This window comes from Herpailurus yagouaroundi, unplaced genomic scaffold (genome assembly GCF_014898765.1).
Source record: "Herpailurus yagouaroundi ecotype Mexico unplaced genomic scaffold, PumYag 140, whole genome shotgun sequence".
NCBI lineage: Eukaryota > Metazoa > Chordata > Mammalia > Carnivora > Felidae > Herpailurus > Herpailurus yagouaroundi.
In genome coordinates this window covers 86724201-86739040 of record NW_024412395.1, presented here as the reverse complement: position 1 = coordinate 86739040, position 14840 = coordinate 86724201, and the positions used below count along the sequence as shown (strand labels likewise).

Below are 14840 nucleotides of genomic sequence, written 5' to 3'. Positions count from 1 at the left end.
GGCATATTATTGCCCCATTTTACAGATGAGGAACCTGAGTAACAGTTTACACAAATTATTCCCAGTCACACAGCCAGCACGTGACAGAGGCCTCCTGAGGCCCTTGCCGCCTGGACGCAATAGCATGCACTCAACCACTGCACCGTACTGTCCGTAAAATAGAGTTGAGTTACCGCAGATTGAGATGGAGACAGAAACTTAAAGAGCAGGGTGGATTAAGAAAAGATTGTAAAGAATCTAAACTATAATCAAGTTTGGGGAGCCTGGATGGCTCCGTCGGTTAAGCATCTGACTTCTGCTCAGGTCATGATCTTACGTTTCATGAGCTCGAGCCCCAAGTCAGCCTCTGTGCTGACGGCTCAGAGCCTGGAGCCTGTTTCGGATTCTGTGTGTGTGTGTGTCTCTCTCTCTCAGTCCCTCCCCCACTCATCCCTGACTGTGTGTGCGTGTGTGTGTGTGTGTGTGTGTGTGTGTGTGTCTCAAAAAATAAATAAACATTAAAAAAATTTTTAAATAAATTAATTAATTAAATAAAATAAGATATAATCAAGTCTTAAAATCAGTATTCGAAACAGCAAACAGCAGATCTAACAAAGCAGGAGAACACATCCAGCAATGTGGAAGACCACTGAAGACGCTTCCCACACCGGAGGTAAAGAACAGAGAGAACCACCCACACAATGAGGGGAGAGGTGCCTGTGTGGACGACAGGGAATTGCAAGTTATCATGCAGATTTATTTCTCCTTCTGCAGAAAAGATAATGATAAATTGAACAAACCAATAAAAATATAAGAGGGAGAAGTCCCTGCGCCAAAGGAAGATCTGAGCCTGTAGACAGAAAAATGACGTTATACGCGGGGCAAATGGAATGATAAAAGAACGAGACCAAGAAGAAGCGTCCTGGTGAGATTCTTCAATTTTATTTTAGAAGATGAAGACACGATTCTAAGAGAAAATTAGAGAGTCCTCGCATCTCTCATGTGAACCTCTTGTAAAATTTTGCTTAAAGGTCTACTTCAGGCAAAGCACAGATAAAACAAAGAAAAAAACCAAAACCGAGAAGGTGAATAAAATGACCCCCTCGTCAGCATTAAAACCAGTCACATATAGAATCAATTTTATGCAAATGTGGTTTTTAAATAATGCAAATGTAAACATTAGATTCTCTCTCAATTAAAAATTTAAAGATGGATTCAAAGTGAAGCACAGATGAATTAAAACAAAGAACTCAAAACTTCAGCCTGGAAACCTCTGGCCCCGCAGGCTATCTCTGAGACTTTGTTCCCAGAGCCCTCTTGGCCGGGATCCTTCTCTCATTCCCTCTGCCCCCCCCTCCCTCATGAGGGTAGCTCATTTTCCTAGGCTTCAGGCTGAATGTCAGCTTTCCTCTGAAGCTGTTCCAACCTCACCCCAGCACTTGTCACGTTTAAATGTTTGCCTCACCCACTCTGCTTAAGCTTCAGGAGGAACTGGTGTATGTCGCCCCACCGTATCACCGCCATTGCCTCACCCAGCACCCGCAATGTTCTCGGTGTTTAATCGGGACTTGTTAAATGAGTGAATGAATAATTGCGTGAGATATGCCCTCTCCAAGCCCTAGTTATATTCTGGGAAATCAGCATATCCCCCTTTCATGTAGAGTGTTCACTTCTATGTGTCTATCATAAAAGACATGCTCAGAGAAAGAAGTCAGAATTTATGTATAGGAAAGCCCACTGTTGTAAAACCTCTATAAACCCATCTCTGGGCCCCTGCAATTTTCATCTCTGCCTTTGGACACAGGCGGGGGAGGGGTGCTTCCTCCTGGTCCCGATTGTCCCTGCCAGGGGGCGCTGCTCAACTGACGTGCACTTCCGTTCTCCCCTTCACTCTCTCCAGCCCTGAAGGAGACAAACCTAAGTATTTAATGAGCAAATGTGTGAAGAATATGGACTTTGTTTGACCTGGCCCATCCTTCTTTGCCTTGGGAGCTTGCCACGAGCACACTTGCCCTGCAGCATCTCCAGGGTTAGGAGTCTGCCCCTTAGCCTCCCGTGTGAATGTAGATCCTCCTGTCTCCGGGGGCGGTGGCCCCCTTGGTCAGGATGGATTACATCCACCAACTAAACCTTTACCACTTCTTCCAGACCATGCTGCCCTGCGTGCCCTCTTCTTCCTTCCATCGATGTTCTGGAAGGCCCAGCACCAAAACAACGCTCCGTCTCTGCTGTCGACCAGGAAGTATTCCTCTCAGAGTTTGATGTTATACAGAAGAATTTTTTCTTAATCATCCTCAAATCAACAGCGTGTTGCAGGTGAATAACAAATTGTTATATTGGCAGATGTTTATTTTCAGAACAAAAAAAAATAAAGTTTTCTTATGTTTTCTGATGTTCTCTTAAGCATGGTTTTAACACTTGTGAATAAAACAAAGCCAACAACAGTGCTATAATTTTAGATTGTGTGATTCCAAAATACAGTGGTTCATCCTAAATTTATACTAAAGTCTCTAAAATTCGATTCTTTCGATATGACTTCTTCAAGTTAGAACCTATAAATGCTTATTCTCTATAAACTCCTATGTTCTCTTAAATTCAGTTTGCTTTATATATAGCTTAGAACTTCTGATCACATTTACTCCCAGATTTTACTCCCAGATACACAAAATTCCAATTAATAGAATCTCTGCTATTCCAGTATCCAAAGCCAGAATTAAGTGAGGGATCCAACCTATATTTAAAATTCTTGGCAAATAATTTCTGATAGCGTATATGGAGCATATCTAATTACATAAAACCCTGCCACATGCAATGCAAGTTTGAAAAACAAATATTTTATCCAAAGTTAACATATAAAAACTATAAATATTGCCTTAAAGATTGAAAGACCTTTTTCCCATAAATTCAAGAAACAATCTTGACACATTTTGGAGTGCAAGTGACAAGAACATGGTCAAAACCGTGCTTAGTCTTATTTTGTCACACTATCTGTGACCTTTATCTGTGTGGACTCTAGTTACCTTCTCTGGAAATGAAAAGGTTACAGGAAATGCAGAGGTTCTGTAATTACACAGCACTTTGCTTGGTGCTCTCATTTCACTTCTTGCCTCTTACCAGTTCCCCGGGGCATCTACTTCGCACACAGTTTTATTTTTTCAACAAATATTTATTGAGTGGCCGCTCTGCACCAGGAAACCTGCTAGGCACTAGAAATATAGAATTTTAGGGAAAATATGGTTCTTGATCACATAATCCTTGTAGCTTAGAGGGCAGGATGGACGCTCAACAATTAGGAGCTTCATACATTGTGATGATCTTGAGAAGGAAAAAAACCTCACCTTGCTCTGTGGGTTATGACAGGTGTGACCTAATTTAGACTGGAGGCATCAAGGAGGCCACAATGAAGAAGTGGCATTTAAAGTGAGGAACGGAAGAAAGCACATCCCCACCTTCCAGGGGTACAGAGCAGAATGTGGGAAAGCCCTGAGGAGGCAGAGGTGGACAAGTTCAAGGATCTGAAAGGAAAACAATGTGGCTGAGGTACTGCATGTAAATGGTGCAGGCACGAGTGACCAGGGGCTTCTCTAGACTATCAGCAACGTTAGATTTTATTATACGTGCAAGGAGTTCATTGGGTAGAGACAGTGGGCCTGAAGTTAGAATCCCCACTTACTAGCCACTTACTCCATCACTTACTAGCTGTGTGACCTCGGGCAGTTTCCTCTTCTAGAAGATTAGATAAATCTATGTAAATAAAGCACTTAAAACAGTGCCCACTGCAAGGTAAGCACTGTGCAGTGTTTGCTGTTATTTGTCATGCTTCCCAGCTTCAGGACACTGAGGAGCTGAGAGGAGGGAGCCTTATCACTCAGAACACGAGGACAAGGTTCAGGCACACCTCTTTCCTTACAGACTGGTTCTACAGTGAAATGAGAGGATCTTAAAGGGAACTGTGATAACTGAATTGTAATACTAAAACAAAATGGTCGCTCAAAGAACACAAAGCTTCTCTTGAATCTTCTCTGATTCATGAGAAAAAATGGGTGTTGTGATATTGGAAAAACATTTAAGAATTCTTGCTTTGGAGCTGTCATAATTTTAGTTCGAGAATATGAAAGTGGCTTCCCCCTAAGTTTTCTTCAAAATGCATTGAGTGTACCATCATTTCTAGCTCTCTTTCCCCAATGGGGAATCTTCTAAGAACCTCCATAATCACCTAACTTTACTGTTTTACTTTTCAGTTTAGAAACCTCAGCAAATAAACTTCTCATCCATGTTGACAATGTAACTAAGATCTGCAAACAAACAAACACAAAAACACAAAGCTTTGGCTAAAAAATCAATGGTTTGGGGGGTGCCTGGGTGGCTCAGTTGGTTAGGCATCCCACTTTGTCCCAGTCAGTTAAGCGTTCCCAGATCAGGTCATGATCTCACAGTTTGTGAGTTGGAGCCCCTGGTCAGGCTCTGTGCTGACAGCCTGGAGCCTGTTTTGGATTCTGCATCTCCCTCTGTCTCTGCCCCTCCCCTGCTTGTGCGCTCTCTCTCTCTCTTTCTCTCTCTAAAATATAAATAAACATTTTAAAAATTTTAAATCAACGGTTTCAATGGAAGATGTCCTATGATTTACTTTTCTCCACTGTCCTCTGCTTCAGTTATTAATTTTGCGAGGATCTCTTAGACTTTTCACAGGTCTTTTCTTTCCAGCAAATGAAAACTCACACTTGATGTTCTTAAACTCACCTACATTTTCATATAATGTTTAATTATATCTTATTTCACAATTCTAGTACAAAGCACCGAAGACACTAAAAGTAAGAAGACCCCTTAAAAAGAGGATGGTAAGTGATGGATGAGCGAACCCAGTAGAGGAGGAACTAGGAGGAAAGAAAATGAAAGGTGGGGAAGCACAGATGAGGATAGAGTATTAGAGGATAAAAGGGAAATCAGAGTGGTAAACACCAGACCTTACTTCATAAAGTGAACTTGTATCTTTAACTTCATTCATGTTCCCCCAGGGATATAGTTTATCACCAAATGGTTTGATGGGGTGGTTTATCCCCAGACTAAGAAAGCAGCCCTTCATTAAAATTAAAATTAAATGATAAGAGTTTATAAATGTAAGTCATTCATTCATTTACCCACAGTCCGTTTATAGCTTCTCCTATGACATAGAATCTGTTCTACTTTGCTAATATGCTGTTTTCTCAAGGATACAAACCGGCTTCTCTAAAAGTGTTCTACATTTTATTTCCCCCATAAGCACTTACACCAATGGGCTTTTGAAATGAAGAGTCCTTTTCAATCTTTTCTATTTTTCTTTCTGCATTTTTCCTATGAGATAAACAAGCTTTTCTCTGAGTCTGGATAAATACTACAAAACCTCAGTCCCATTAATAGCTGTCCCTCTGTATCCAGTGTGGCAACATAATGACAAACTGGGTGATGCATTGTGCTACAGAAAACAAAATGAGAAAAGTAAGAAACTGGAGAACAAAGAAAGACAAAAAAAAGAAAATCATTAAGAATTAGACTCCTACATTACTTTCAAATGATTTCACAGTTAATATGGGAACATAAGTCATTGTATTAAGATGTTTATAATCTTGAATTAACACAAGAAACATGAGATGGTATAATTTCTTCATCAAACCACAGAGAAGCGATAAAGCCTTCAAGGAAAGTCAAGAGTAAACATTTTGGTGAGTTTTGTCAGACACAAAGAAGTGTAACTTTGTTTTCTTTCACAACACAGATATAATACACCCGTGAAATATTATAGGCAGATAAGGTCCATGCAATACACATTGCCTACTCCAGTCTTTTTCTATTACATATCAGACAGGGTTCTGTGGAATATGTCTCCACATAGCATCCTCTTAACTACTGGAAGACATTATGCCAAGGAAGAGGTTTAGTCAATGCTTTATAATGAAGCATCCTATCATTTTTCTTTCTCCCAGTAATTCCTCTGTTCTCCCACTATTTGTCCTCTCCTCCTGACCTACTTACTACCAGGTGATCAGAACAGTAAAGTGGAGCTATAATATAACAGATGTAAAGAAAGAAGAGTTTTAGGACCTTCCAACTCCTTGAACATGTAAATGGTCACAGATATCTTGAAGCCCTGGAATTTAACCATGTGCTAGCTGATTAAAGCAAGGTCTGTGCTTTCTGCATAGATCTCAGCATCAGCCACAAGTACTGGTATGATCCTAGCCCAGACTCTCCCAACAGCTATTGCTATAATGTGCGAGTCTCCTAAACCTTTGTAGAAGAGACAGACACACTCTCTCTCAGTTTTAGCAGCAACTTAATTATGCATCCTATTCCTTTCTTTCTACTACACAGGCTTTTTACACTCACCCCGATAGCTGCTAAGATTGGAGCTTGATAAATCCACTTGATGTTTCCAGCACTAAGTTCCCAGCATCTGAGATATGAAAAGAATTTTCATGAATAAATTGACAAGCAAATAGGCAGTGAGAACCAAGTAGCATTTTAAGTTTTACTGAACATTCCTGTCCCAAGCTTTTTTTTTAATGTTTATTTATTTTTGAGAGGGAGAGACAGAATGCAAGCAGGGGAGGGGCAGAGAGAGAGAGGGAGACACAAATCTGAAGCAGGCTCCAGGCTCTGAGTTATCAGCATAGAGCCTGATGTGGGGCTTGAACTCACCAACTGTGAGATCATGAGCTGAGCCAAAGTTGGATGTTTAACCAACTGAGCCACCCAGGCGCACCCCCGCCCCCCGTCCCAAGCTTTTGATTGAAAGATAAGTAGACACACACACACACACACACATCTCATTAAATACCCAAACTAGTGAAAAAATGTGTAATGGGTCTTGGTTTCCATACGATGAACTGTGGAGCATTATAAATATTGTTTAATTTTATATCAACAAGAGTCAAAACCACAGTTCCAGAACCACAAAAAATTATTGTCTTCTAAATGTGGTACACCTGATACTTCATTTTCTTATCACTGGAATGAGAAAGTCTTCTCACTTCCGAAAGTTCCAGCAATTCTGTAACTCCACATGCTGTAGAATACTGACAATAATGTGAATCATTCTTATCCATCGAAATGCAATAAAAAGCTGACAGTGGGTGGCTCAATCAGTTAAGCATCCAACTTTGGCTCACGTTACCGGCTCTCGCAGTTCGTGAGTCCGAGTCCCAAGCTGGGCTCTGTGCTGACAGCTCAGAGCCTGGAGCCTGCTTTGAATTCTGTGTCTCCCTCTCTCTCTGTCTCTCCCCTGCTCATGCTCTTTCTCTTTCAAAAATAAACATTAAAAACTGACAGTAATGCAAATGATCCTTGTTGACAGATATGCGTTAGAAAACTAGAAGCAAGTGATTTTTATACATAGAAATGAAAACTAGTTGTGTTTGGTGGAATATGATTGATTATTGCCTTATGAAGACTGAATTTTTGCATGTATTTATAAATTTATTCAGTGTTCATTTTGCTAAATATAAGCGTGTGATTCCTATATTTCTTCTTTGAACCAGTTATAACATCTTACTCGTTCCCTCATTAATTAGTGAATTAAAGATCTTTGACAACGCTCATTTTACATTAGCATAAAATCCATGATTTTATCTTTGACTGTAAAAAGCTTGTTTTTAGCAGTACTTAATAAAAACACTATATGATTTACCTATTTGTTATGTTTATCTTCTGCTCAACTGCCATCCCAACTAGAATTTAGTTTCTACATGAACAGGGAACGTTTTTCTTATTTTCTGATGTAGTATAAGTGCCTATAATAATATGGAGCATGTAGGTAGTTGACAAATATTTTTGGATTGAATTGAATCGAAAGTAAGTTCACTCAGTCTCACCCAGGCTGGTTTGGGATTGGGTGAAATTGGAATAAATGGAACAGTGTTGAGAAAAACTAATTCTGCATGAAACTTTAATGTAGCACTTTAAACAGTTTTTATACATTAAAGATACATAACTAAAAGCTTCTTTCTTGGGTTTTCTCTCCTTAGACAAAACCTAGCATCAGTTGTAGGGACAATAAATGAAATTGTATAAAAAATATTAAGGATATAAGGATAATTTTTTTAATTCTAGATGATAAACTTATCAAAAAGTCACTTTTAAATTAATGAATAAGTTATGGATAATACAAAGCAATTTCAACTACCTCTTGAAGGTAAAACATTTTCAGTATATATGTAATGACCATATAGTTTTAAATTTTAACATTTTCATACAGGTGATACATTCCCATTTGAAAAATCAAACTATATGAAAAGACAGCCATTGAGACATCTCAGTTCTTCTGATCTTCCTATTTTCCTCTGCCCATCTCTCTCCGTATACATCACATCTTTTATTACTTTATTGTATATGTTTCTAGTGTTTTCTTATGCATATTCAAATCCAAACATTATATCTTATTTTCCCCTACCCTATGAAAAGTGCAACGTATACTCTGTTCTGCAACTGGCTCTTTCCTTTTAACAGTACATTTTTTATTTCTTTTCCTATCGGTACCAAGACAGCTCAGTAGCACAGCATTCCATTAGAAAGATATACCACAGTAGAATCAACTAGACCCCAAGACCAAAGTATAATCCTGACCCTGATACACTGCAATCTGCAGAATCAATGGACTTGAAGCTTGAATAACATGGAAATCAAAGACAGGGAGATTTTGCACTCGCACATTATGAAACCTTTCCTAGCATTATTTGCATGCATGTATTTTTCACGTTATTCAACCATACAGGAAAGATAAGCGTGACTGAGTTGTGCAGAATGTCTATCACGCTACCCGAAAAACGCTTCCTACTAAATGGAAAGTGGCATATATTGTATGAATATAAATTGAACACTGATTCACTAGCTGCAAAGTTCTTGAATTCTGTAAATTTTCTTTTTGCTTTGACTTTTGGTAATATCTCCACAATCTTCTTTCTTTGCCTCAATGACATTTCATCACGGTGTCTCCTAACACACTTCAGTTCAGTTGTACAATTGCAGCTCTATAAAATACTTCTATTTGGAACTAGGTCAAAACCAGCTACCTCTAGAAACAGGAAAAACTTGACTTTGATAATTTTCAATGTCAAAGTTTCAAATTCACCCTTTGATATGAAAGGCAACTGAGATGTCAGATTTTTTTTTTTAAGAAAACACTATTAATCCTTGCTTTTCATTCATTCATTCCTCAATGTCCCAGCTCATGCTGTGTTTGTTAACATGGCTCAGAAACTACCCTCTGTTCAGACTTCACAAATTAAATTTTAACACTCTCAAAAATGCGGAAATGAATGTAACTAAAAATGCAATTCTGAGTAGTGAGCATGAGGCACAAGGGTCTGACTAGAAACTAGGAACTAGGACTTCCTGGAGCCAGAACCGGGAATAGGAGAGGCACTGTTCTGCCAGAACAGATCCAGGGAGTTGTGCTGACCGAACACCACATTGTACCCACAACTCACAATGTGACAAGAGCAGGGGAAGTGCAGAAGCCCTGGGAACCATGCAGATTTCTTCGAAATGGTAGAAGCTATCTTTCTTGGTTCTTTGCACCACTGGGTCCCACCTTGCCTGTTGGCATCTCATCTCCTTTGAATGAGCAGGGAGAAGGTAATAAGGTAGCTAATGGGGGGGGGGGGGGGTTGCTTTCATTAAGTAAAAAGAAAGAGAAACAAATATACTCACTTTTTAAGCTCATTTGTCCAATCAAAACTACTCAATTTTCTTACCCTAGCTTAGCCAAATAACTTGATAGAATTTTAGAGCTGTAAGACTTCTTTTGTGTATTCAGTAGCATTTAGAGGATCTTCCAAAACTGAGTCTGGTCGGCTTACCTCTAATAGGCAAGGCTACAGAGAAAATCAGAGTTCTAGCTTTGGAAGGCCAGATTAGAAAAAAGAAGAATCTCAAATATTAGAGACAGGAGCAGAGATCCCATTCATCCTTTGAGGATGCCCCAAGCTGGCTCCAAAGCTGAACTTTGTGGCAGAGCACTCTCTGTAGGTGAGATTACCCTCAAGAAAACCCACAAAAACTTTCTATCCAGAGACAAGCTGAATTTCATGAAAAATCAAGTTAGGCAACTTTGAAATCATGCTATGTATGTGATAATACAGTTTTATTTTATATGCAAAATAAATATAAAATGACCCCTTAACCCAATTATCACGTTCAGATCAGGACACTATAAAATTCAAAATTTTATTCTGAGTAAGGCAGGAATAAATGTTTTGCACAGAGGAGTCACATGATCTAACTTATATTTAATTTTTTGGCATTAATTCAACTGTTTCAGAGCAATATTCAGTATCAGTTGTACTTTTTGAAATATTGTGTACCTAAAGGATGTTTTGCCTCAAAAACAATAGATGTATAATTCTTTTTTTCTTAAAAAAAAATACATATGACTGCTAATGGTGTATGATTCAGTTTATGATTTTCAAGAAAGTATAAAAGATCGCTAAGAAAACTAATTATCTAATTCAATATAAAATGCATTGTGAATATTTTTGCTTGCTTTCTATGCTCAAGGCTTGGAATATCTGTTGAACCGATGAATGAGTCAAAATTGCTACAGGCTGACCGTAGGTTTTGGAGATGTAACCTGATGTCTCTGGGAGGCATTTTATTCATCTCTCAAATGAGAGGATTGAACGAAAAAATACCTTAGGATATATTTTCTCTAAAATTCCGAATCTAATTTATATGGTTACACATCTCAGGGTAAAATTATTTAGCATTATTTAGTACCTCTTTACTGACTCAACCCACCCCGCAAGAAATCAAATAGCAGACACTGTAAGTTTTCTTTGACATTTCCAGTATCATCGTATACATATAGCAATAATGATAATGCTGATAACATTAACCCTCAATTATTAGCAAATTTAATGTTTGCATAGAAGTTGGAGTTTGCAAAGCCCTTTCATAAACGGGCTCTCATCTGATTTTCAAATCTACCCCCTGCAGACTCACAACCTTACTCATCACCAAGAATATTTTCATTTTACAAATGGGAAGTCTGAGGCTAAGGGAAATGGCCACAATTAACAAACGGACGAGAAAATGCATCTCCTGGTAACTCACAGTTTGCATCGAGTCAGACTTTATCTTGCTCAAGGGACACTTAGCAAATGGAGGAAAGTGGCCAAATAGATCCATAACAACTGATCAGCAAGCATTGAAGAGTTCTCTATTATAAAACAGAGACATTCACTCCTACCCATTTGTAATTCATAGGTTTTTTTTTTTCAAATCTGACAGTTATACATGCACATCAAGAGAAATAAGATAGTATGTAAGAAAGGGAAAATAACAGAATATACATACAAAATGCTACAGGAATTTGATAAGGAAGATTTTACATGGTGGGATAGTGAGTTCAAACATACTGAAGTTGCAGACTACTTGTAGTTATGGTTTTCCTTTCTGAACACCATGAAATGTAGATTTTTTTTTTAATTTTTTTTTTCCAACGTTTATTTATTTATTTTTGGGACAGAGAGAGACAGAGCATGAACGGGGGAGGGGCAGAGAGAGAGGGAGACACAGAATCGGAAACAGGCTCCAGGCTCTGAGCCATCAGCCCAGAGCCCGACGCGGGGCTCGAACTCACGGAGCGCGAGATGGTGACCTGGCTGAAGTCGGACGCTTAACCGACTGCGCCACCCAGGCGCCCCATGAAATGTAGATTTAATCGCATCATGTGAATGAGAGAAACACGTGCTAGTAAATAGCTCTGTATGTTTACATATAACACCGATGCCCCAGCATGAGCTCATACCTTGCAAAAAAATGTGAACTATTAAAAAGTCCATCATAGGCGATGAATTATTTCTGATTTAGAGAATAGAACTACAAGTGGTAGAAGGACAAAACGCAGATATAATGAAGGCATGAAAAACTGCCCAGGGTACAATGGGCATTGTCCCCTCTGCATCCCTCATTACCAGAGGTGTTGAAGCAACTGAAGGGTGAGCAGCTGTCAGTGATAATGTAAAAGGAATCCCTCTACAACACTCCTCCCCCACAGAAAATAAAAATACCACTAGTCTTAAAAGAAACATCTACTCTGCTCATGGTATTTATTGAGAGCCTCTGGAGCCCGACGGTCTAGACAAATTCCTTCTCTACCACTTGTGGCTGTGCAATGTTGGGTACAACTATTCTGGCCTCAGTCTCATAGAGTTGTTATGAAGTTCAATTAAACTAATAGTTACAGAACCCTTAGAAAGTGCCTGGAATGTGGGTATCATTCAAAAATGCTAGCTACTGGAGTGCCTAGGTGGCTCAGTCAGTTAAGCATCTGACTGCTGATTTCAGCTCGTGTCATGATGTCACGATTTGTGAGATCGAGCCCTGCGTTGGGCTCACCCTAACATGGAAACTGCTTAGGATTCTCTCTCTCCCTCTCTCTCTCTGCCCCTCTCCCCACTCCCCTCAAAATAAGTAAATAATTTTTTTAAAAAATGCTAGCTGTCATCTTTATTATTACTTTTCTCCCATTTTTCCTTTCATGCTGGTAATGATCTTTATAAAATGCAAATCTGTTGTCATTGTCACTGAAAGGAAAAAAAAAGAAAACAACCATCCTAATGTAACCTATAAAGATCTGGAAGATGTGGCCCCCATCTCTTCTCCAGCCTCATTTTTAAGCTCTAACTTTAGCAGAATCAAGGCTCCGCTGGCTTGATAGGATAAATACCATCAGTTAGGATTAATGAAAACATAAGTCCTGCTTTCTAATGGGATAACATAACAAAAACATTATTTTTGGTCAGACATTACATATAGGTATAAATTAATGAAATAAGGGAATAATACTTGCTAATAAGTATTTAGTACTTACTATTCCAAACTCTATTCCAAAACTATAGGTATTTTACATACATTCCCATTCAATCTTACAACAATGCCGTGAAGAGTAATATTCATTTTACCTGCACTTCATTGATGAGAGAGGCCAGGTAGTAGATCTGTTGTCACAGACCAACAAGTAGTAGAACAGGCCTGTGAGTTACCTGCACCTGAACCCTTCCTCATTATGTCTGCATTTAGTGCCTGTCAGCTACCAGGCTGTGCTAAGCGTTTTGTCTGTATTAATGTCATGTATACATTATTATCTCTGTTTTATATTAAGAAACGGGTGTACAAAGAGGTCATGTGTGTTTCCCATGGTCTTGAAGCTAACAGCAGCTAAACCAAGATTTGAACTCAGGTCTGTGTAAGTCTAAAAATAAGGTCTTTTACCATCATTCACCATCACTGCACTGTACTTTAAAATGCTACTTCAGGGGCACCTGCATGGCTCAGTTGATTAAGCATTGGACTTCATTCAGCTCAAGTCACGATCTCATAGTTCATGAGTTCAAGTTCCACATTGGGCTCACTGCTGTCAGCACATAGCCTGCTTCAGATCCTCTGTCTTCCTGTCTCTCTGCCCCTCCCTCATGCACTCGCACTCTCTCTCTCTCTCTCTCTCTCTCTCTCTCTCTCAAATAAACATTAAATAATAATAATAATAATAATAATAATAATAATATTCTACTTCAAATTAGCCCCAGGCTACTTGGTAATCCTAGTGAATCACTTCCAATGTGCATTTATTTTTTGAAAACATTTCATTATGCTATAAAAGACCAAAAAAACCCAAACGGGTTGGATGAAACCCATAGTTTGCATCAAATAGAGATAAGTATGTAATAAGTGGAGCCCATGCATGTTAAACATAAGTATAACTGGGCACTATATATTCATGATACACCATATATATGAGACACAAAATACCCCTGATAGACAGGAAGTGCTCAATATCTTTGACATCTTAATTCCACCACTGATTAGTGAAACCCGTGCCCATGTATTTTTTGCCCAAGGAACACAAATAAAACCCAAAGCTGTTTAGCAGGCTAACTGGCCAGCTATAACTATGAACAAGTATACTTTCTTCTCATCAATACGAGAAAGCAATTGTGTGTCATTGGCCCAGGGCACCTTCTGTCTGTGGGTCTCCTTGCTGCAACCACATCTCTGGTCTTCAAAACCACACCATCAAGTGGGGACGGCTGACATGGACAAATTGAGAGAGGAGATCTGAATATTGCCTATCCCATGACTCATGTGGTGCGATCCTTCCACATGCTTGCACCATTATCTTAAGCATGTTAACTTACCTATCTCCTTCCCCTTGAATTCTTACAATATGTTTTAAAATGATATTACAAACCAGAGAGGTCAAGCATCCTAATCTGGTCTGTGAGTCTTTCTGTCCCAAGACCTCTGGGATGGATAGCTTGCTGGTAATGTATCAAAGGCTATAATTCCACCAACGTAATTTCCTACATGATGTCCATAAAAGGAAATGTGGTCCACAACAGCAGCCAGTGTAAATTCCAGGCAGGAAGACTGAGTCTTAGGAAATTTTAGGCTCTCTCTTTACCTCTTCTTTTTCACTCACCTTGCGTCAGCCAGAGTTGCTCGCGCCACAGCCCAGGCTGCAACAAATGCTGCCGGGAACCCTGTAATCAAAAAGGGATTCAGGGACCATACTTGCTTTAAGATTAAAGGAATTTTTCATCTCATACCCAGCACACATAAAAATATACTACTAAAAGTTGAGAGAGGAAAATAGACATGAAAAAATATGGGTATATCAACACAAAATTCTTCTTAGTTTTCCTCTTGACCCCCCTGAGAAATGAGCCAGGTACATTGCTGTCATTTGCCCCTGAGAGTGTGAAGATTTGAAGGTTGGCCCAATGTCCCCTTGAGGGATGTAGGATCAAGCCATATGGGGAGAAGTTCCTGGAGTCAGAAGCAGGTAGCAGTTGGAGCTTTGGACTTTGATTCTTGCCAAACTGATA

The 14840-nt window shown here is 39.2% G+C and overlaps 1 protein-coding gene across 2 annotated transcripts in view; it reads right to left on the bottom strand.

Moving 5' to 3' along the window:
* The window catches only part of PTH2R (parathyroid hormone 2 receptor), an 86604-nt gene that overhangs the window by 14096 nt on the left and 57668 nt on the right, over positions 1-14840 (bottom strand). For both annotated transcript variants that reach the window (XM_040476056.1, XM_040476057.1), the window contains exons 8-9: positions 14435-14495; positions 6343-6409 (exon numbers count right to left, since the gene is read on the bottom strand). In XM_040476056.1, coding sequence (XP_040331990.1) covers positions 6343-6409; positions 14435-14495 — 128 coding nt within the window. The remainder of the gene's footprint in view (positions 1-6342; positions 6410-14434; positions 14496-14840) is intronic.